Source organism: Mercenaria mercenaria, chromosome 8, assembly GCF_021730395.1.
Source record: "Mercenaria mercenaria strain notata chromosome 8, MADL_Memer_1, whole genome shotgun sequence".
NCBI lineage: Eukaryota > Metazoa > Mollusca > Bivalvia > Venerida > Veneridae > Mercenaria > Mercenaria mercenaria.
Genome location: NC_069368.1, coordinates 47463673 through 47487258, shown reverse-complemented (window position 1 = coordinate 47487258; position 23586 = coordinate 47463673). Strand labels below are relative to the sequence as shown.

At 34.6% G+C, this 23586-nt stretch overlaps 3 protein-coding genes across 4 annotated transcripts; all 3 read left to right on the top strand.

Annotated features, from left to right (window-relative positions):
* Positions 1 to 23304, top strand: LOC123566426 (aldehyde dehydrogenase 1A1-like). The gene is made up of 14 exons (XM_053549918.1): positions 1 to 159; positions 1227 to 1331; positions 1925 to 2065; positions 15457 to 15586; positions 16032 to 16093; positions 16478 to 16606; positions 17471 to 17584; positions 17965 to 18067; positions 18957 to 19141; positions 19487 to 19651; positions 20438 to 20595; positions 20906 to 20980; positions 21412 to 21451; positions 22550 to 23304. Exons 1-14 carry the CDS (start codon positions 109 to 111, stop codon positions 22577 to 22579), a joined length of 1488 nt encoding a protein of 495 aa, XP_053405893.1. The 5' UTR covers positions 1 to 108; the 3' UTR covers positions 22580 to 23304.
* LOC123561533 (uncharacterized) lies at positions 3032 to 15043 on the top strand. 2 transcript variants are annotated; one of them, XM_053549919.1, is made up of 2 exons: positions 3032 to 4257; positions 13409 to 15043. In XM_053549919.1, exons 1-2 carry the CDS (start codon positions 4204 to 4206, stop codon positions 14402 to 14404), a joined length of 1050 nt encoding a protein of 349 aa, XP_053405894.1. In that variant the 5' UTR covers positions 3032 to 4203; the 3' UTR covers positions 14405 to 15043. Both variants share the same exon structure in this region, with proteins under 2 accessions (XP_053405894.1, XP_053405895.1).
* LOC123562431 (uncharacterized) lies at positions 5264 to 7608 on the top strand. Its single transcript, XM_053549921.1, has 2 exons — positions 5264 to 5989; positions 6321 to 7608. Exons 1-2 carry the CDS (start codon positions 5959 to 5961, stop codon positions 6779 to 6781), a joined length of 492 nt encoding a protein of 163 aa, XP_053405896.1. The 5' UTR covers positions 5264 to 5958; the 3' UTR covers positions 6782 to 7608.
* Positions 23305 to 23586: the final 282 nt, after the last annotated feature.

Genomic DNA, 23586 nt, shown 5'->3' with positions numbered 1-23586 from the left:
GGGAAGATCAAATTTTATCGGTAAAATTGGTTGCAGCGGGCAGTTTTATAACCTACCGTCATTTATCTATTTAGCACAACGTGACGCATTGATACACTTATCACAGCCATGTCAGAAATACCTAATCCAATACGGGAACCGGAGGTAAAATACACACAGGTTAGTTATACTTTTTTAAGTTTAAGACATGTTAGCATTTTGATAGAAGTGCACTTACTCAATGCATAAACCCGGATAATGTAACAGCTATGATAAGATAGAAAAAAAATGTTTTTGTTCTTGTATTTTCTAAATTCATTTTCCTAGCTTCCTATATAGCGTCAGATTGCAAGCAAACGAACCAAAATAATTATGTTATTGAAGAACCAATGAGAGGTTGGGTTATAAAGTCACTATATAGCACGCGTTCATTTATTTCAGACAGTCGAATTGTCGCTCCGTTTTCAAATGTTGATAGTCTTATCTAGATCATGTTGACGACAAAGATTAGTTGTATCGAAAAAATAATGAATGACGTAATCGTTACTGACCGTATTCTCGTGAAATCACGTATTTTGGTGTAATGAAAACATCAAACGCCAAGATGCTTATAAAGTAGGTGTCGATAAATGCGATTCGATATACATGCATATAAACGCTGTAGCCGGATATAACGTTATATGTGTGTGTACGTGTGTTGTCATTTTAATGAATAGTACAAAGAACGTGACCTGAATGTAAGTCGCAATGCAGCAAGTCTTTTCAGAAGTAAGGTCGTCAAAACTTTTAGCTGTATTATATGAAAAAGAAATAATTACAGCCGAAAACTGTTTTAACTGACTCTTTAGCAGAGTCTTTATAATTGGGTCTGTTTCAATTTTTGTTAACATATTAAACATGTTTTGAAAAAAACCTTGACACTATATTTCTTTCTACATGTCACTGAAATACTTACTAGTGATTTATCAAGTATAAGATACAGATTTGATAACACAGTTCATATATTAATATTAGTGAGGTGAACTGAACTTTTATCAAGTATAAGGCAACATATATTTAAATGTTGTACAACGTGCCATTGCATGGTTAAACATGACAACATTTTAAGCATTTATTTGAATTGACGCTGCCCAAAAATATTTTGCAACGTATTTGGTGTTAAGTGTTATTTCAATGAATTTTATATCGATTAAGTTACTTTAACAATAATAGATAATTATGTATTTTCCGTGTCTGTTACATACAAGATATTCATCAACAATCAATGGGTAAACTCTGTCAGTGGGAAGACCTTCCCGACAACTAACTCGACAAATGGAAAGAAAATATGTGAAGTTCAAGAGGGAGACAAGGTACAATGTCTTTTAAATAAAGAGAAAGTTCAATGCTTTTTGCTTGTTTTTTTTTTTTTTTTTTTTTTTTTTTTTTTTTGTTGTTTTTTTTTTTTGTGAAATGGTTTTAATTTTCATCGAATGGTATGACAAAATACGTAGCATGGTCTTTACAACGTCCAGCGTTAATTAATTTAATTTGATTATTAAATATGAAAATGTATTTGTGCGATATCGCACACCCCGATAATGTCGACATATTGTTGTAGTTTTATTTTCTGGCGTTTCAAATCAAAGTGAACGGTCGAGTAATAATGTCCCTTTGTTTGAAATAGTTTACTTCACTATCTATAAACATTTTCTCTTCAAAAGAACAAAAGTCACTGCCCGGAAAATCAGTGAAAATATAGAAAATGTTTCTAAGCAGTGAAAAATAAATGCATGAATATACATCATTAAAAAGTATATAATAAAAGATCACATAAGTTCTATTAAGATATGAGAACGAAGTTTCAACTAAGCAAATTTTATCCGAGCGTGCAATATTCTCTTTCCATTAGGTTGATAAAACGTAAATGATTAGTTTTTAGAAAAAAAAATGTATATAAATGCAGGCAGACATAGATAAAGCTGTTGAAGCCGCAAAGAAAGCATTCGAATTCGGTTCACCATGGCAAAAGATGGACGCCAGCAAACGAAGTGCCTTGCTGCACAAGTTCGCCGATCTCATTGTAAGGGACAGGCTGTATATTGCAGTAAGTTAGTTTTGTCTTCTGATCTTGCGGCAAGTTTGTCATGATTTTGTTATGTATTATGTAAGCAATACAATATTCATGGCTTAAATTGTACCAGATATAACAGGCAAAGACGTATTATTGCAGAATGATGTTTTCTCCAATATTGTTACTATAGAAATTACGTTAAAGAGCCTGAAAAATGAGGGTATAATAGTACAACCAAAACTTTTTTCTTTGTACTGGACATCTGGATGTACATTTTTATATATTTACATTCGCCCTATTCTTTTTCGTTGAAAATTATGACGTTCATTTCGTGTGAACAGCAAAAGGAAAGGCGCGAAATTTACGTCATCGCTGCTTAGTGATAACCGACCGCTGTTTTGACGACGTCCGCGTATAGTCAAGGAGAACGTTCCTTAGATGACGTCGCAGTTATTCCGTGTGTTGAACAGAATGGCCGGGAAGCTGATTTTAATGTTAAATACCACAAAATATGTGCAATTTATAATATTATCTTGTTTACAAATTGAAAGGAAATATAATGACAATATAAGAAATGAAACTATTTTTTTCGGTATTCATGCGAAATGAACGACAGAATAGGATCGGCGGATTAAACATGAATCGCGCTAGCGATTCATGTTTAATTTGCCGATCCTATTCTGTCGATTCATGTTTAATTTGCCGATCCTATTCTGTCGTTCATTTACCGGTCCTATTCTGTCGTTCATTTCGCATTAACGCCGAAAAAAATCATTTCATTTCTTAAATAACGTATGAAGCTGACTTACTGACTAATAACCTAACTGCTAATGCTTATCTACAGTTATACCGTAAATTAATGTCACTGTCGCAGATTCACGAAATTCTTCAATTTAAAATGGTCATCCGCTAACACATGTCAACACAAGAGCAAAAAGCACGAGATGGTTCGATGAACCTGTCAATTAAACAGAGAAGAAATTCAAGCATTGTAAATATATTTTCCGTCGGTTAAGCGAAGCGAATTAGGCGGGAAATATTTTCCTTGAATAGGTATAGATCTATTGTTGTATCAGGCCAATCAAAATCTTGTTTTGATGGTTGTTTTGTTGGTAGCCTTAGTAACGCTGGTAAGGCAAGTTATCGTGCCGATTGTTGTGATTTGTATGGTCATTCAGCTTTGGGCACCTATGCTTACAAACAGATTATTTTTCGCTAGTCATGGATGAAATTTCACCACGTAATTCGCCAAGTCGTCCTAGTGCAAATAGAACGGACATTAATCAGACATTAAATTTAGTTTTGGAACAATTGAAAAGTCAGAAAGAAGAGCTTTCGTCTTTGAGAGACGACGTTAAAGGGACTTCATTATCTGTGTCATCAGAAGTGAAAAAGATTAAAGACAAAGAGTTGTCGTGGAGAAAGGAGGGCAACAAGATTCAATATAACTTTAACACGGACATTGAAGATTCAGTCGTGCAAGCCAAGTGGGCTATCACAAACAACAAATCTGACTACGCTCTGGAGGTGTTAGAGGAAACTGCTGGTAAATTGCACAAACGTAAAAAAAAAAAAAAAAAACTTATCCGAATTGCCGATACGTCAGAAGGGGGCTGGGAAACGGTTCGACAATACCAGGCGAATCCTGTAGCCAGCGACAGTGACGATGAATCTAAGATTTCCAAGGCGGAAAACCGTGCTCTCCGCAAACGCAAGCGATTTCAATCGAAAAAATCGCCGAACGACGCAACTGGGAAACGCACATTATTTCCCAGGCCTACTTCTACTGTTGGGAGTATTGGGAGCGTTCCATTTCCTCAATGGGGTATGCAGCCATCAACGTCAGGTACCTTTCCGGGAGTCAACGGTTCTCTCGGGACGTCTAATTTTCGTCCCTACACAAGGAAGACGTTTGGAAGTTGCTTCGCCTGCGGAGACTTCACGCACTACAGAAAAGATTGTCCCTACATGTCAGGTTCCTTCAACAAGCAGAGTCAATCAGCCATCGATGTCACCCAGAACAGAAAATGAGTCATCAGTTTTGACAGATGAGTATTCTATTTTTAGATGTAATTGTTATGATTTACACGGTGACAGTTTTACGCATGAATATTTTGAGTATGAACAGGGTCAAAAAGCAATAATTGTTAAAGATAGGTTAAAACAGTGTTATGATTTTTGGCATAGGATTGGTGCTAATGATTTTATACTGGATACAATCAAAAGTGGGTATAAAATTCCATTTTATTCTATGCCATCTGCTTGCATTTTAAAAAATAACAGGTCGGCTTTACAAGAACGTAGAGTCAGTGTACCCGGTTTCGCACTGTACGCGGTTTCGCACACCCAGTAAATTTATGTACTTTGAGAGAATAAAGCAGAAAATTCAACAATTCTTTGTTATTATTTCACAAAACTGAGTTATTCCCTACATAATTTTACACAAGGGGTCCTTCCCCACTGGAGCCTCGTTCTGGTAAGTGCAGACGAAAACAATAACAATATCAATGGAGACCTGTAGGTCAGTTGAAAAATATTAAGTTTCATGAATATAATGACTATGCAAAACAACAACAAGGTGCAAAATAAATTGAAAAATCACTATTCCATCATACAGGTAAGTATTTACCTACTAATAGGCCGGTTATTCTGAATGTCAACGTTAAACTAATTCCAACAGAAACTTTCTTATGATAAATATGTTCTTTGATATGAAGTGAAACACTAAAAAAAAGTCCTCAAAAATCGGGCGACAGGGTTTTCAGATACAACGTCGGAAAGTTTATGTTTTGTTCGTTTTCTGACGATGTTCATTACCATACACCATATCGCTCGTTTTCCTACTTCCGGTTCTGACGTAAACAAAGCGTCTGCAAAGTTTACTGTGAAAGAGTTACATTATCCGTTTATTTAACCACCAAGACGAATATATTTCAAAGGATTGGTAAATATACGTTTATTTGCAACAATAAATACAACATTTACGCCACTATGACTTTTTAAAGAGGCGAAAATAAGCAAGGTCTTTTAATGTTTTATGTTTTCGCGATTTGTTTACTAGAGGCTAATACACTTTATTATGTCCAGTATTGGCCACATATGCTTTAGTACAGTAAACATACGTATTTATATCTATAATCGTAATGAAAAAAACAGGTATTTATGAAAAAAAAATAATAGAAAAATACGTTGCCTAATAAGGAATATAACCAAAAAATAAATCTAAGGAAGCGTTTTTGGGTCATAAATTTAAAAATGGAAAAACTCTGCAAATAGGCTATTGCGTTTATTTTTGACTGAAAGTAATGAATATATATTATTATTATTCGAAATAATATTTGTTTTTCGTTAAATTGATTAAGAAAAGATATTATGATTCATTGTAAAGTTTTAATTGTAGTGAATTGTAACATAGTAAACCCATTTATTTCTATTTAAAACGAAAAAAAGTAAATTTATTTTATTTATTTTTTGTTCATTTCATGAAATATGGAATGCGTAGCATGATTAATTATATTTGAAACACTGTTAAAGAGAAGCTGATGAAACAGATGTACATTATCTTTGATTACTGCTGCTTACTGCTTTTTCTGGCGATGAGCATGAAGTAAGACCATAATGATTTTGAAATTTTATAAGTTATATCTGAACGGCATTCATGAAACTTAGTTTAGTTTCGAAAAAAAGAATAATGATTTCGTTTTTATTTCAAACCAGGTAACTATTGCAACGGAAGTCTGTTCACATCAATGCGATATGTACACTAGATGTCTCGATTTGTTTTTGTCATTATAAAGTATTAACGAAGTACGCTGTGATATATTAAAGAACTCTCCATATTGTTTTCCAGCACTGAGCAGCAAGCTTGTGTTATTTGTAAAGTAAAAGATGAAGGTCCTACTGCCAAGCTTGGTACAAAGGGGTGCATGAGTTTAGTGACAGTTAGCAAGAAGAAAGGTACACAGTTTTATATTTTTCTAATTATTCTGCGTTGAAAGATTTCAGTTCTCAGAGGACATGGAAGAACAATGAAGCCAGTTATGTCCTGTTTTATACATGAACAATTATTTGTTATTATCAACTAAAATTTTTTTTTACCTTATATATGTAATTAAAAGCATGCATCGAATAATGCATAATTTGATTATGTCAATTTATAATTCATACATAACTAAAATATAATCCATACTTTGATCCTAGTGAACACTGGTAATATTAGACTGTACATTATTGAAGTACTTGTCAAATCAGGTATGTACTAAATGATAAGTTTTCTTTGCAATTTCAGGTGATCTGCTATGTGTTTCTCCGGGCCAGATAGTACATCTTGAGTGTAGGAGGGTCTACTGTCACCCAAACCAGCTTAGAACATCAAAAGAAAAGTCTGATTTAAGCTCTAGTGTAAAGACACGGAAATCTGGTGAAACAGCATTTGATTTTGAAAGTAAATGTATCTTTTGTGGTACTGACGCAAAACAAAATGAAAATAAAAGAGGTTATGACGTTTTCCCAGTTAGAACTCTAGAATTTCAGCAAACAATAAAAAATGTGTGTAAACAGAGAAATGATGAATGGGGAAATGATGTACTTTGTAGGCTTGAATTTGTACACGACCTTCCAGCTGCTGAAGCTCGATATCATCAAGTTTGTAGCGTTAATTTTAGGACAAGTTATCAAATTCCTACGCCATATAAATCTCCTGTTAATTCTCAAAAAAGAAAAAAGGTAGACCAACTAAAAAAGAAATAGAAGACGCATTCTTTGATACCATGAAGTATTTTGAAAATCATGAACATGATCAGGTAACACTGTCAGATCTTGTGAAAATTATGTCAGAGCTGTGTGGGGATGATGAAGCATATGGTACAGCTTATATGAAAAAAAGAATGATTGAACATTTTGGGGTTGCTATCATTATATCAGAACTGAATGGGAAACATGACGTTGTAACATTTAAAAGTACAGCTCATTCCATTTTACATTCTTTTTATAACAGAAATGGCAAACAAGATAGTGAAACAGAACAGAAAGCTATCATACTAACAGCAGCAAAACTTATTTTCAGTGATATAAAGTCTGGCGAGTATTCAAAAGAAATTTATCCAACAGCATCCGAAATTATGTCACTTGAATCTAACCTTAAGTATGTCCCTGAAAGTCTCCAAATATTCCTAAATAAGATAATTGATAAAAAAAAAGAGAAAAGAAGATTGCATCTATAGGTCAAGCAATTGTGCAAGCTGCTTGCCCAAGGAGTGTTATCGCACCACTACAGATAGGTTTAGGTGTGCAAGTCCATCATCTAGTTGGCTCTAAAATGCTACTTGAATCTTTACATAGTCTTGGTTTCTGTTCGTCTTATCAAGAAGTTCTGAAATATGAATCTTGTGCTGCAGTTACACAGGGAACAACTATTCACACAACTAATAATGAATTTGTGCAATACATAGCCGACAATGTCGATCATAACATTTGTACATTGGATGGACTGAACACATTTCATGGGATGGGCATAATTGCAGCTGTTACTCCTAGACTTAAAACGAATCAAATTATCCCACGTGTACATGTAGCAAATGAAGAGTAACTGATATTGCAAAAATTGACATTCATTTCTACAAACAAAAGAGTAACAAAATGGAAGAGATGATATTTAAACATTTAATTGATCTAGCAGACATTGAAGAACCACTGAGAGAACTTGACTTCCTGATTAAAATTGCACGACCGTTGGGAGTACAGTCACCAGGTTGGTCCGGATTTATGCAGATGGTACATCATGGAAAGTATCCCGGAGAGTCATCCTTGGTGTTCATGCCTATGATTGATTGAGTGCAAGTGACCTGTCTTGTATCTTTTCAACGCTGCACTTTGTAGTATCACAATCTAACCAATCGAATACAACCCCGGTTCTTACCTTCGATCAGCCTCTGTACTAGAAGGCACTCAATATTATAGAAAATGAACCAAGTGAAAGCAAGATTAAATCAGTCGTGGTACGGTTGGGTCGATTTCATACCGAGATGAGCTTTTTAGGGTGCATTGGCAGAATAATGGAAAATACTGGCCTGAAAGAACTTCTTGCGACTGCTTATGCTGAAAATACAGTTGGACATATGCTTGATGGTAAAGCTATAAACAGGGCAATCAGAGGACATTTTCTTGTAGATGACGCATTAAATGTTCTGCTGCTTGAAAAAATGCTGGCACAGAAAGATCAATCTTCGGATAGTAACAACAATTCTATCCAAACTAAAGACGACACAAATGATAACATTGAACCAGAAACTGGAAGTGACAGTCTCAAAGAAGAAGACACAGAACAATGTGACATCCACGAAGTGGAACACATAGAACAAAATGACATTTGCAAGGTAGAAGAAAGGGGACAAAGTGACATTAACAAAGAAAAAAGCACAGAACACAGTGACATTCCTAAAGTAGAAGACATCCTTCATGATATATTGAATAAGAGACGAGCCCCGGAATCTCTGCAAAATAACAAAACAATACTTGAATTGATGGAAAGCTATGAACAAATGAAGTTGGACCTTTTGAAATATAAAACTGCTAGGCTTTGGCTGCAATATATGGAAATGATAGATATGCTAAAATCATTTATCAAAGCAGAGCGAACTGGAAACTGGTGTCTACATCTGAAATCCATGCAGAAAATGCTGCCATTCTTTGCAGCAGCCGGTCACAACTTGTACCTGAAATCAGCTTATCTGTATCTGCAACAGATGATAAGTCTTCCTGATAGCAACCCACAACTTCGTAACGCATTTTGCAATGGGTTTCATGTTGTACGCAGGAGCGATCGCTACTGGGGAGGTCTTTCAACGGATTTGGCGATAGAGCAGGTCTTAATGCGAAGTGTAAAGTCGGTCGGTGGTCTAACTAGAGGAAGAGGGATGACAGAAGCACAAAGAGCACATTGGTTACTTTCTGTCCCTGCAATGGCTGAGATTAATAATGCAATGCAGGAATTTACAGAGCATAGATTAATAACAAGTGAGCAGCATAAGGAAAGTACAGAATCAAGAATTAAAGGAGACGAACTGGACAGAAATACATTTATAGACTTTTTAAAAGAAAAAAATCCATTCGCAGAAGAAGTAGAGTTAAGAAACATTGAAACAGGAGTTATTGCAGATAAAAATGTAAATGCGGATACAGCAAAAGAAGTTGGTGAGGGTATTATAAAGGGGATGACAGATCAAAAAGTTATCGAGTATACATTTAAAAGGAAGAATGAAGCTGTAACGTTAGGAAAAAAGAACAGTGTGAAAGTTGACGGAGCGGAAATACATGTTGATTCACAACTTCTATTCCAACGTCTTATTGCTGTTGCTGACATAGCATTAGATGAGAAGGAAGATATTTTCCAGTATGAACTTTGTGGCAGCCCATCATCTCTGTTTGATTGGAGGATGTAGAGGCATCTGTTGTTCAAACAGTATGAAGGTTGACAGTGAAGAATTCGAGCATGTTGGTGTTGTTTAAGTACGCTTAACTGTTTGAAAATTATTAGCTGATACAGTTGTATTTACTTAAGTGAACGTTATTTGCCAACTGTTGTAATCAAAAGAAAACGAGAACTAAATGTAGATATAGGAATATTTTAACTTTGAGATTGAATTGAAAGTGGATAATATTCCGACATACTCCTACGTGAGCCTGATATGACAGGCAGCATCATTATTTAAATGCATTGTAATTTATATATAATTCATAAAAGTTAATACATATGTACGTATTAATATATTTTTTGACAATGGAATGTTCAGATAAGAAATTTTATACATATTTTATCTAATTATTCTATAATACAGGCTAAGCAGGTTAGATTGTTGGGCTGCTCTTGTGTTTTCGTCACAATGATACACTGTGCATAATACATTTAAAAGCGCATAGTAAAGAACAGTGAATATACTAAGGGGTTTCCTTTATGATTATAATAATGTTATTTGAACACCGGTTGCTATTGTAACATGATAAAGATGATGCGAAAATAACTATTTTTAATACTTTCCATTGTTAAGGAAACATCATATCATATGGCCCCTTTTGCTATGATGTGGTTCATCTTATAGTGATTTGTTATCTATTTAAGTACACATGCATACTTTTTGTTTAGTCTTTAATACAGCAACCTGAAACTGTTACTGATGTGCTAGTTTTACTGGGCAAATTATTTAGTGCTCTTTGAGTTGCAATGTAAATGCAAGTGGGTGGGTATTTTGACCCCACTGGTATAAAATTTACTGGAGATAAATGTATTTCTTGTTGAAAAATATGTTATAGAAATATCAGAATAGCATAAGTATTATATAAAAATAATAAATCACACAAAAATGTTTGTTTTTCTTGTATGCTTATTATTTTGACAGTACAACTAAGAATTTATGAGAATCGTTCAAGGAATAAAGGATGCCATTAAACATGATGCATTTTCTGAGTTTCCGACAGGATTTTTTTTGAGGACTTTTTTTCTACAATACTACAATGTCTAAAGATTGTAAGGAAATGAAGAAAGTTTCTGTTGGAATTTGTTTAAGGTAGGGCCTATATTTTTGATAGAATGACTTGCCTATAATTTACCTAAACGAAAAAATATTTCAAGTTATTGAAGTTCTCCCAACCTGCAAAATGCCTTCAGCTTGATTGTTTGCGTTACGTTTTTATTAAAACAGAGAACTTAATCGAATAATTAGACTTGTGGGGGTCTTTTGTGATTCAACAGCTTATATTGTTTTATTTTTGTTTCATGTATTCAGTTGTTTTAACCTTTTCTGTTTTTAGAAGTAAAAACGGGGTTTGGTACCTAGCTTTCACTTTCATAAAATCGTAACTGCTTTTAAATTTCACTTTCAGATGTTTTATTGGAAAATATATGTTTAAAATGAATTATATAAATGGTTAAAAAGTTAATTAATATTTTTCTGTTGAGTAACTGCATTGTTATCACTGGGTTCTATAAATAGCAGGGTGTGCGAAACCGGGTACACTTAAATGCAACAACTGGTCAAAATATGTTATCCGAATCAAGTACACTAAGAGGTATGACGTCATTGTAGTGGGAAGTGAAACTAACGTGTTTCAAACCGAAATAAGTGTGTTTATTAAAACATATAGAGGTAAATTCAAATTTAATCATTTTTAGCTAGATAGGAAGGTATTCTTAGGAAATGTGTGCGAAACCGGGTACACTGACTCTAGTTTTGTACAAGAAGCAATAAATGATTTATTATTGAGGGGTTCAATTGAAAAGTGTGAGAAAATTCCTGCTGTTGTTAATCCGTTAACCGTTTCAGTACAGTCTTCTGGGAAGAAGCGTTTAATACTTGATTTAAGACATGTCAATAAGCATTTATGGAAACAGTCTGTAAAATATGAGGACATTAGAATCGTACTCAATTATGTTCGACCCAATTGCTATATGTTCAAGTTTGACATTCATTCTGCGTATCATTTCATATCTATTTTTCCCCCTCATACTGATTATCTGGGGTTTTCATGGACTGATGACATGGGAAACACTATTTTTTACAAATTCTTGGTGCTCCCTTTTGGAATTAGCACAGCTTCGTACATATTCACCAAATTAACAAGACCATTAATTGCTAAATGGAGGGGTGAAGGAAAGATGATAGTTATGTTTTTAGATGACGGTTTTGGTTGTGAGGGAGATTTTTTGAGTTGTTCAGATGTTGCTGTCTCGATAAAAAATGATCTTCTTGAATCCGGGTTTGTTCCAAAAGCAGAAAAATCTTTATGGGTTCCTGTGCAAATCATAGAGTTTCTTGGTAATACTCTTGATAGCACCAAAAATAGTATTTATATACCAGATAGAAGAATACAGAAAGCATTAAATACACTTTCAGAGATAGAATATTCGTTAAAGAAACACAGACGGGTTCACGTGAGAAAATTGGCTAGTTTTGTTGGACAAATTATCTCCATGTCGGTTGTTATAGGTCACATTTCTCAAATAATGACTAGGTACTTGAGTATAGATATAGCCGCGGTACAATCGTGGGCATCTTATATACAATTAAGTTGTGGTAGTATGACTCAGCTCAAATTTTGGAAAGAAAATTTACAAGTATTGAACATTAGTAAGATTAATGTTGAAGATTTTTTCACTAAAATAGTATTTAGTGATGCCTCCGGAACGGGATTTGCCGGTTATGAGGTAAGAACTGTAAATGGTGCCGCTCAAGGTCAGTGGACAAATGATGAACAGGTTCGATCCTCTACTTGGAGAGAACTTACAGCAGTTTTCAGAGTTATGCAGTCCATTGTACATGTTTTACGAGGACACAAGGTTAAGTGGTTTTCTGATAATCAGGCTGTTAGCAGCATTGTTAAAAAGGGTTCGATGAATGTTGAGTTGCAAACAATTGCATTCAGTAATTTACATACTGTTTAAAGAATAGTTATTGTTTTAGATGTTGAATGGATTCCGAGGGAGGAAAATGAAAGAGCCGATTATCTGTCAAAGATTGTTGACAAAGATGACTGGGGCATATCTTTTCATATTGTACGCTTGATCGAAAGCAAGTGGGGTAACTTAGAGGTAGACTGGTTCGCTTCAGCTCATAATAGTAAATTACCTGTATTTTATTCCCAGTTTTGGAATGAAGGGTGTTCAGGAGTGGATGCATTTTCGGAATTTTGGGGTGGTAAATTTGGGTTGTTCGTGCCACCCATCATTACAGTTGCTAGGGTATTAAGAAAAATGCAGTCAGACAAAATTAGCGGTGTATTGATTGTACCGTCATGGTCTTCGGCAAATTTTTGGCCGTTATTATGCGTGGGTGGCAGATTTATATCCAATGTTGTAGACTGGATCGAGTTGCCTACAAATAAAGAAAATTACACTGCATGCATTAATGGCGCAGGCATTTTCGGAAATGAAAACTTGAAGTTTAAAATGTTAGCACTACGACTAATATTTTAGTACTTGTATATATCTGTACTGTTAAGATGCTAATTATGCATCAATATATGGCGTGGCAGCCTTTATAATTGCTATTTTTCTGTTTAGGCTGACAAGCCTTGATAATATGTGTATTGATGTTAAAATATTTGTTCACAGAAATGTATATTAATTTGGATTATTGCGCAAGTATAGATCTTCTATTTGCATGTTATGATAAAGTTTTAATATAGTTTAATATTATTAAGACACAAAAACATAGAGTCTGTTATTCATTGGCATTTATACCTTCACAGCCTTTTGTCGGCTGCATATTCCGTTTATGGAGGCTGACAAGCCATGATAATATGTGAAGAAAAAGAATATTGCAAATTATTTTATTATAATTGTATATTAACGAACGTATTCTTTATTTAAATATGTTTTTTCAGTGTTTCTCGGACGAAATAGAAGATTTACCAGATGTTTTGGTCGATAAGGTGACCTGGATCCCAGAACTACTGAAGGATGCTCGTGCCGACAGTACCACCAAATGTTACAATCGAGGTTTTATTCGGTGGAGGAAATGGGCCTTGAGTAATTCTTTGGGAGAAAAGGACATCTTTCCGGCCAAGCCGTTTATTTTTGGTATATATTTGTGTTCTATCGTTCAGTCTTCAAATTCATTCAGTGCTGTATCAAAATCATATTATAGTGTTAAATGGATGCATGATTTATATGGCTTGACATCGCCAACTGATTCATCGTTAGTAAAAAACATATTAGAAGCTGCTAAACGAAAGCTTTCTAAGAAAATTGTGAAGAAAGAACCAGTGACTCCTGTTATGTTGCTTAGAATGTTCAATAGTCTTTATCAGGAAAACAATATCAAGAATCAGAGAATTATTTGCGCATGTTTGTTAGCATACGCAGGGTTTTTGAGAAGTGAAGAATTACTTAAGATTAGACGTTCCGATATAGTATTCCATTCCACATATATCAATATATTTATTGAATCAAGCAAAACTGACGTTTATAGAGATGGAAATTGGGTAACAATTTCTTGCACAGGTACTATGTTGTGTCCTGTTGTAAATTTACAGCGATATTTAACATGGGCGAATATTGACTGTGATTCTGACATTTACATATTTTGTGGAATGTCAAAATGCAAAAATGGATATAAGTTAAGGGATATGAATAAACCCATTTCATATACAACTTTGAGAGAACTGTTTATTGAAGCGTTTAAATATCATGTTCCGGATATTTCTAAATTCGGACTTCACAGCCTGCGCTCCGGGGATGCAACTGCAGCCGCGAATAACGGCATTAAGGACAGACTTTTTAAGAGACATGGAAGGTGGCGTAGTGAAAACGCCAAAGATGGTTATATTAAAGACTGTTTATCTGAAAGACTTTCTGTTTCTCAGAATTTGGGTTTATAAACTTTGAATTAGTTTTCAAGCACATGGTATTATTTTGTAACTTATAGTTTCCCGTTCTTTGATTCATCGTGCCCAAGTGCTCATTACATATTATACAATATATGAAGCATATTGTGTTTTTGTTCTTTTGGTACAAAGATCTGTGTAGGTTTAAGGAAATATATTTTCCGTCGGTTAAGCGAAGCGAATTAGGCGGGAAATATTTTCCTTGAATAGGTATAGATCTATTGTTGTATCAGGCCAATCAAAATCTTGTTTTGATGGTTGTTTTGTTGGTAGCCTTAGTAACGCTGGTAAGGCAAGTTATCGTGCCGATTGTTGTGATTTGTATGGTCATTCAGCTTTGGGCACCTATGCTTACAAACAGATTATTTTTTTAAATCTAAATCACGGGAAATTATTTGTTACTTTATTTAAAAATGTTTATATATATATATATATACATGAGAAGTGAATGTTATGCATGTTCAATCATTGAATTGATATTTATGAATTGAATGGTATTTGAAGTTGTTATATGATTCATGTCAGTATTTTCTTATATGTAAATGTAATGGATATGATAATATTGGAAGAAGAAACAATGTAAGCTCATCGTGCCCAAGTGCTCATTACATATTATACAATATATGAAGCATATTGTGTTTTTTGTTCTTTTGGTACAAAGATCTGTGTAGGTTTAAGGAAATGCTGTGATTACCACTAACTGGTAAGAGAAACTTATGACGTCAATTATCGTCTTAGATTGTCGGATAGTGTCATGTTCATTAAGAACTTTTAAGCCAGCTGGGAAAACAAAAAAGCCAAGCGGTTAAACCTTGTTAGTCGCCTCTTACGATCGTGTAAATGGGTGGCAGTGGTTCCAATTGTCGTCCAAGAACCGAAGAGATGCTTCGTCGTTCAGAGATGGTATATTTCACCACTTTGGTTACGCATTTAAAATCTCTGAACAGTGATAAATAAAACGATAAACAACATGAATGTGTGGGTAAAAATAATAAATATCATTTGTTTTAAATGTAATAAAACTTTCACATGTTCTAATTCTTTAGAGTCTTGAAACGCTGGACAGTGGCAAAGCATTTAGAGACTCCTACGTGTGGGACATGGCGACTGTTGCGACTTTATTTAGACACTTTGCTGGTTGGACTGATAAAATACAAGGAAAAACCATACCTATAGGTATGTTTAAACCATATACGAAATTGTCCTCACATATTTTCACAGCGGTATTAAATGTATCAAAAGTCTAGCGCAGTAGCATTTGAAAATCGCAGTTCCATAGTGTATCCAATGTCTTTCCATTACGATCAGAAACAGGGAATATTATACGCAATGAGATGTCGTACAAAATGCCCAGATCAACATTCTAGTGTAATTTTCTTTCTATAACATACTTATACATCTTGTTGTGTTTTCTGAACCTGTTTCACCCTGAATGAATACACTTAGTTATGCGGGATTTCCATAGTCTGGACTCTATGTTTTGAACGGAAATGTATATGTAGGTAATAAGTACATGTAATTCTTTTAAATCTTTATTTGGTCTGCTGTGTTGATGTGGAAAATAAATAAATGAAATTTTCATGAATACATTCTAGAAGCATTAACTTTTTTATTATTTCAGATGGAACATATTTTTGTTACACGAGACATGAGCCTGTAGGCGTTTGTGGACAGATTATACCAGTAAGCATTGGCAATCCTTTATGGTAAATATATGAATTATAGTTCAAATATACCTATTCTATACTATATAGTTTATTTCTGGTAGGAAACGAAAAGAATTCTTTTAAACCAACGCGATCGTTTTATAAAAGCAAATATGTGTCTGTCAATGACGCTCGTGTAATTGTATGCCAGTGGATGGTAAAAAAGGACAAATAATTATATATATGACGGCATGATTTTCTCTTTCTTATAATTAACAGATGTTTATTTTTGTCCGAAATTATATTCCATTCATAGCAGAGATTTCTGTAAGTATTTCAAGAAGTCAGAACGTCAATCATATTTTCTCTGAGTTTGCAACAGTATCAGAACCACGATGTCAATGAGTTTCACTTCTTTCAGTGGAACTTTCCGCTTCTCCTGTTTGCGTTGAAGGTCGCACCAGCCCTTGCTTGTGGAAACACAATAGTGCTTAAACCTGCGGAACAGACCCCACTAACCGCTCTTTACGCAGCTCAGCTGATAAAGGAGGTAGGTAACCATTCTAGTGATGTCATAGTGTCTCTACTTTGCATATTTTCATCACAAAATTAATGCGATATATTTGAAGATCTTTGTTGACCTATGACAGGTTCTGTAAAATGTTCGTTTGTATTTGGTAAAACTCTAAATTGTTTTAACAAACAATTTAGATACGCACCACAAGTCTTATACAGTTGGACGCTACGCTTGCCTCTTTGCTTGTAGTTGACGGGACACATGGCAGACCAATAAAAATCCACTGTGGCTAAGCTGGTTTGGTATTTTTCTTCTGTTTTGTTTCGTAGGGCCGTTAAAGGTGTTTCTTTTCTGATATGCTCTCTACAAAGCATTCTGTAGTTTGTATATGCTTTCTACTGCTACTATGATATTAGTAGGGATTCCCTAGTAGGGACAATTTAACATATTAGTAAAGGGTTGACAGTGAGGTTTTGTGCGTCGTACTGTTTAAACCAAGTGGGGATTTTGTGTATCACTTCGTTCCAAAATGTGTTTGCTTTTGAGTGCCTGTTGCCGGCATCTTTACCAGGTGTCCCAGGTGTGTCTGTGTACACATCAGTCATGTATACATACTTATATACATGCTTTCGTCTTCAGGTGGCTGCTTACATGTAATGTGGCTCATCCTGTTGGATCGAATTTCTGGTTTTTCCTATAATATTTTAAGTATATCTTACGTGTATGTAGCTTCGATTAAACTTATAAAATTTAAATACTGTACTCAAAATGAACGTTCTGGACTACATGTTTTCTGTATTTCCCAATGTAAATGAAACTAATTTCACAGCGGTTTCCATACAACTGAAATATGTTATTATGGTGTACAGTTATTAAAACAATTATCCGTTTGTTCAGGCTGGATTCCCTCCAGGCGTTGTCAATGTAGTTCCGGGATATGGACCAACGGCCGGCGCTGCCATCTCTGAACATCCGGATATCAATAAAATTTCCTTTACTGGATCAACAGAGGTATAACCTCGTGCACAAATAGTTAGCACAACAGGACAACGCGCACTTGGTGAAAAATAGACTTTTCCTGTAATGTTACAGACACGGGTACAAATTAATGTAACCAAATGAATGTATCGAAATGTTTGTTGCCTTCGATGGACAGTGATCTTATCACAAATATACGCTAATATTTGTAGGTTGAAATATCTCTTGGTCTAATAAAGTGTCACTTTTGTTTCTCTATATTATTACATATATGGAATATTTTATATATCGTATACATACTGGCAACTAAAGCAAACAATATCGTAACAGTTGATTAAGTTTCATGTCATATTCTGTGAAGTGTTATGCATACCTATAATTATTCCCATAACTTTCTTAAAATTGTTTGAAAGGTTGGTCAGACAATAATGGCAGCTGCAGCTAAATCAAACCTAAAGAGGGTTACCCTAGAACTTGGAGGGAAAAGTCCATTGGTCGTTTGGAAAGACGCAAACTGTAAGAAACTTTGTTCTTAGTTTGTTTTGCAACTTTTATTGCATCTACAGTGAAAAATGACATGTTGTTGCAATCTTCTGAACCCACCATGTTCGTTATATACATACGAATTTATTATGCAAAATACAGCCTGTATTTCACTAATAAATACAAAGCCCTGTATTCAGCCCGGGTATTTTGTTCTGTAATGATGTATTCGGCTCTTGTCAGACAGAATCACACTCGGCGCCAGAGACTCGTGGGATCCAAGCCTAACAAAACTCTCTCAAGCCGAATACGACATTGTCGATCGAGGAACAGCAGCAATAACCCCTGTTATTACATACACGTTACTTTTCCCCGTTAAGTTACACTGGTACCGGAAACGTCAATATTTTTCCATACACTGACGCCTGAATTTCATATCGGGTGCGTGACGTAATTCAGCGTGTGTAGTTGCCCTATTTTTTCTATTTAGTTCAGTATTGTCAATCCAATTCAGGCTGTTGAACATATTTATGATATTTACATAATATTTATACGTGTAGATGCGTATGTAATAAAAAGGTTATTATCTTTGCATCGGGAAATATGTACTCGTTCTTCAGCGGAAGAATATTGCGCTCCTAAAGTCGCGCAATATTTCCGCTGAGAACTCGTGCATATTTCCCGATACAAAGCTAATAACCTATAAATATATGCTAAAAAGTTTTAGGTTAGGATCAAGACAATTTGTATTGAATCTTTTAAGAAGAGAAATGTGAGAAAGCAGATAATGATCCCTTGTGGTCATTTCAATCATTATGAATATTTTATCTATTTTAACATAAATAGGTTGCTTATCTTTTTATCTGTAATTTATTGCTTGTGTCATGTATGTATTTGATATATGCAAACCAATTTGTTCTAGTGGATACTGTAGTTGAATGGGCACACCAGGCTATTTTCTTTAACTGTGGCCAAGCTTGCGCGGCTGGATCCAGGACGTACGTACATGAAGATATTTATGATGAATTTGTTAAAAAGGCTACAGCTCGTGCGAAAGCTAAAGCTTTTGGCGATCCCTTTGACACTAAAAGTGAATACGGACCACAGGTAAACACTTATTTAGTAAATAAAACAACATCAAATGAGGTATTTTATTGACCCGGACATATCTAAACGTTTTTCGCATATAAAATTTACAAGCAGGTCCGTAGCAACAATAACTTACGTGCATCTCTTGTTTTCTTTATTTCAAACGGAATTGTGTAAAATTTTGTATTTATATTTCCATTGAAATAGAGATGTCATATTTTTATAAGTCTACCTGTGACCGTATTCATATTTGTTTTTATTTTTCTGGCTTGTCATTATCATTCCATTTTATTATTAAAGACACATTATGCATGTCATTTACATTGAGGAGTTTTTTTTTAACTAATCGAGGAACGGTTTCAGGTCAGTCAAGAACAGTTCGATAAGGTTCTTGAACTCATAGAGAGTGGTAAACAAGAAGGAGCTAATTTGGAATGTAGAGGCCAGAGCCATGGCACTGAAGGTTATTTCATACAACCAACTGTATTTTCTAATGTCACAGAGAAAATGAGGATAGGAAGAGAGGAGGTATGTCAAATGTTACTTATTACGCCCAAGGCTGGTGTAGAAAAAACGACCAACAACACATTTTAAACAAAACGCATTTTATATATATATAAAAATACAGAGAACAATATTAAAGTGGATTGATAAATCATGAAGATTAATCCACTCTAAATAACTTGAATGAACACAAATACCCAAAACACTGTCGAAATATTTCCATCAATTTCTTAAATAAATAAATCGTAATTAAATCCAATATTCTGATAATAATACTTTCATAGAAACTGTAACTGGAATTAAACTGTAATCTGAAATTTTAGCTCCAACGATCGGAAAAGAATTCCGATATATGAAACTGAAATATTTCTAATATTTTCTCGCAACTTCCATGGATATTGTTAAGAACCAGTTCCATGCATAGTGCAGTTTGGGCCTGTAGATAAAGAAGCACTGAAACCAACTTCATTGAGTTGGTGAATTTGTTGTGTAATATGTACGCTGTCTTTTGTTCTGCTAGACGCTTTGTCGTAGTTTGTGTTCATCCAGAAAATGAACTATCTTACATATTTAAAATGTTCTATAATCTCTTATCGCTGCATATGCTTGACTAGAGAACTTTTTTAAGAACAAAGTCGAAAATAATGTATCTATAGGGCGTTGTGCAGCAGTTTTGTAGAATAATATTATCTCTTAGACGATAGGTAATGCTTGACTTGAGCAATAGCCCAGACAATAATATGTATATACGTTTTCATAGGAACACGGGAAAGCAGTGATATGAAATACAATCATGGATTTGTTTTACAGATATTTGGTCCGGTACAGTCTATAATCAAATTCAAAGATATGGAAGAGATTGTAACACGCGCAAACGACACGAAATACGGTCTTGCAGCAGCGATATTTACCGAGGACATTGACACTGCCCTGACATTCACTAGCAGGGTAAAAGCTGGGAGAGTGTGGTATGTTAACAGTTTTCATCTTTGGATTTACAGCACTAATCCAAAGGAAACATTAAACGTGATAGTCTTAATTGTAAGGGTGTTTGTTTCAAAGTAGAATAGGAATACAAAAATGAAAAATAAATACGTGTATAAAAAAAGATAAACTATGATGATAACATATTTTGTTGTTTGAAAAGTCATTCTCTAGTTAAACAGACTGGAGATGCAACATAAAGCGGTTATATACCAAACTAAGTAGCACTGAAAGCATAACTGGTTTATTTTAATTTGATTCACAATAATTTGTTGTTTTTTGTGTTTTTATCAGGGTTAATTGCTACTACAAGTCGTCACCCGCAGCTCCATTTGGGGGATTTAAGATGTCCGGTATCGGACGTGAATTGTGAGGAATTTAGTTTTAACTTTTTTTTCGTGTGTTGAGTTTATCCTAAATTGATATCGCATATATCCGCATATTGTAACTATATCTATACGTTTACGTTTGCAACAGTTTGAAATCGTTGTTTTCATATTTTAGTTATTCATTCGTTTAAAGTTGTATGTTCAAAGTAACTGAGTATGAAAACAAATCACATATTATGAGTTAATTGTATTATACCTCACGATCGTATTGAACGTGTGAATATAGATCTATATCTATATATGTGATTTGTTATTAAGGTTGAAGTGCTGTTTGGCGCCATATAACCTATACTGTGTTGGTGCGCCGTAAAACCCAGATAAATAAATGAAGAGCTACAGTATTTTTATTAAAATATTAAAGCTACGTGCAACACACTGAAATTTAGAATAATCATATATTTGCTTTTTCAGCGGGGAATATAACCTCCAAGCGTATACGGAAGTGAAAACTGTGAGTATCCACTCTGAACGAAATTTTCATGTTTATACTCTTTTTTCAATCAGTATAACTAAGTTCTATGAGGGTACTGAAGTACATTTGTGTTATTTTATTGATACTTGTACCTATGACCAACAACACAGACCGGAATTCTGCTTGAAAAGAGCTTCCTCATATAAGAATATATCAATCAGAGATGTTATATTTCGACCTTCTCAGATCGTTCTGCGCGACATTTGTGTTAATGGTAGGCCTACAGTTAAATTTTTTACCTAAACATTTCGGCTTGGGTGGTTCCAGTACTTTTGTTTTCGTGGCTTTGGGTATTGTTTAGTCACCCCTTGGATATGGTATCTGCTTTTAAATTTAGTCTTTGGCGGTTTCTGCGATATGTAGGCTCCGAACCTGCACAATTTTCATTTTTGCCGTGTTAAACGACCTTTAAAGTTTCCATTTTCTATTTTGCTATCACAGAAGCATTATATATGCCTTGTGGTGGACGTAAAAAAGTTTCTTCGTACATTCAATATGGACTGTTATATATCGATCTTCCCAGATCGTTCAGCACGACATTTGTGTTGTGCTAATTGTACAGTTAGATTTTAAACTTGAACAGTCCGGCTTGAGTGGTTCCAAACTCTTGGTATTGTTTTATTACCCCTTGGAAATGGTGCCTGCTTTTTAATTTTGTCTTTTTGCAGTTTCTGTGAAATACAGGCTCCATATCCTCGGATCCCCTATCTAAATTCCAGTTTGTCTAGTTTAGCCCTCCCAATACTTTAATTGAGGAGCATACGCCTCCTTTCATGGAATTGCACTATGTGTATCATTGAAGGTTCCATAATCCTACATACCTTTCGGTATCGGGAATTGGGACAAAGAGACGTATATGTATGATTCATGTCAGTTTTGTACAAGGACTATAGCACCAGGAGTTGGAATAAATTACTTTGTAAATTAACGTGCCAAGCTGGCCACTATTTTCGATTTTTCGCAATTGACCTCTGAAATCCTAATATCATATTTTTACTGTTTACACATGAAATTATTTTAAAGATGAGAAGTACTTGGAAAAAATCCATGCCTGTAACCTTATGTTTTTTATTTTAGGTTGTCATGAAGACATCGGAGAAACTGTAAAGTATGTGTTACTCAAGTTCAGATGGAAGTGGACAGCTTATATAAAATGAAGCTGAACGTATATCGGGACACAGTCCTTGTTATATAACATTATACAAGAAGAGAAATATTAATAATACCTATATCATTGTATATACAAAATCAAGGCAATATAATTGAATTTCATACTATACAAGAGTGAAGGAAATGGACATAAGCTACACCTGAGAGAAGATGTTCAAAACGCAAGTGATGATTTTCACATTTCTTTTGTATGGTAAAAGAAAAAGAGAGGACACAGAATAAATCATTATGGCAAGCTATCACTCTTTAAGCAGGTCATACGTGGTGCATTATTTAAACCTGTTAGAAATGTAAATCCTGATAAAAGTATCTGATACTGTTTACACATGAAATTATTTTAAAGATGAGAAGTACTTGGAAAAAATCCAAGTGTAAGAACATTGTTTTTATTCAGGATTGATGTTTTGTTTTAGAGCTCATAAGATATTTTCCAGGTGTAGATATGTACAAAGACCACATTGTATTACTTGAAAGCACTTTAGTACAAAGGTAGAACAAGAAGAATGAATCACAGTGATCCGAACTTGTTAGAGAACGATACAACACTGATTGAGAAACAGGCATCGAGCATCCTCAACAAAACGTCAATAACATTACGTGTTACGCTTTTTATGTCAATATGTCTCTTTTTACCTCTGCATTAATTAAACAATTTAACTGCATCTTTTATATTGTTTGACACTGTGTGGTTGACAAACTATATGTTCTGTGGACAAGTGGTTAAGGTAGCTGACTTCGCCTGACTTGTCCTTCAAAGCCGATTGTTCGAACATAACCTTGGGGTGTAGAGCAGCCATCCCTCTGGCTTACGGAAGGTGGGTTATTCTACTCAGGTGCCTGTCCATGCCAGAAATAATCCCCGGATGGGCACATTGGGCTTTCTTTCACCGCTTAAATCTAGAAACTCCCTGTATAACTTACAAATGTTTCAGTTTGACGTAAAG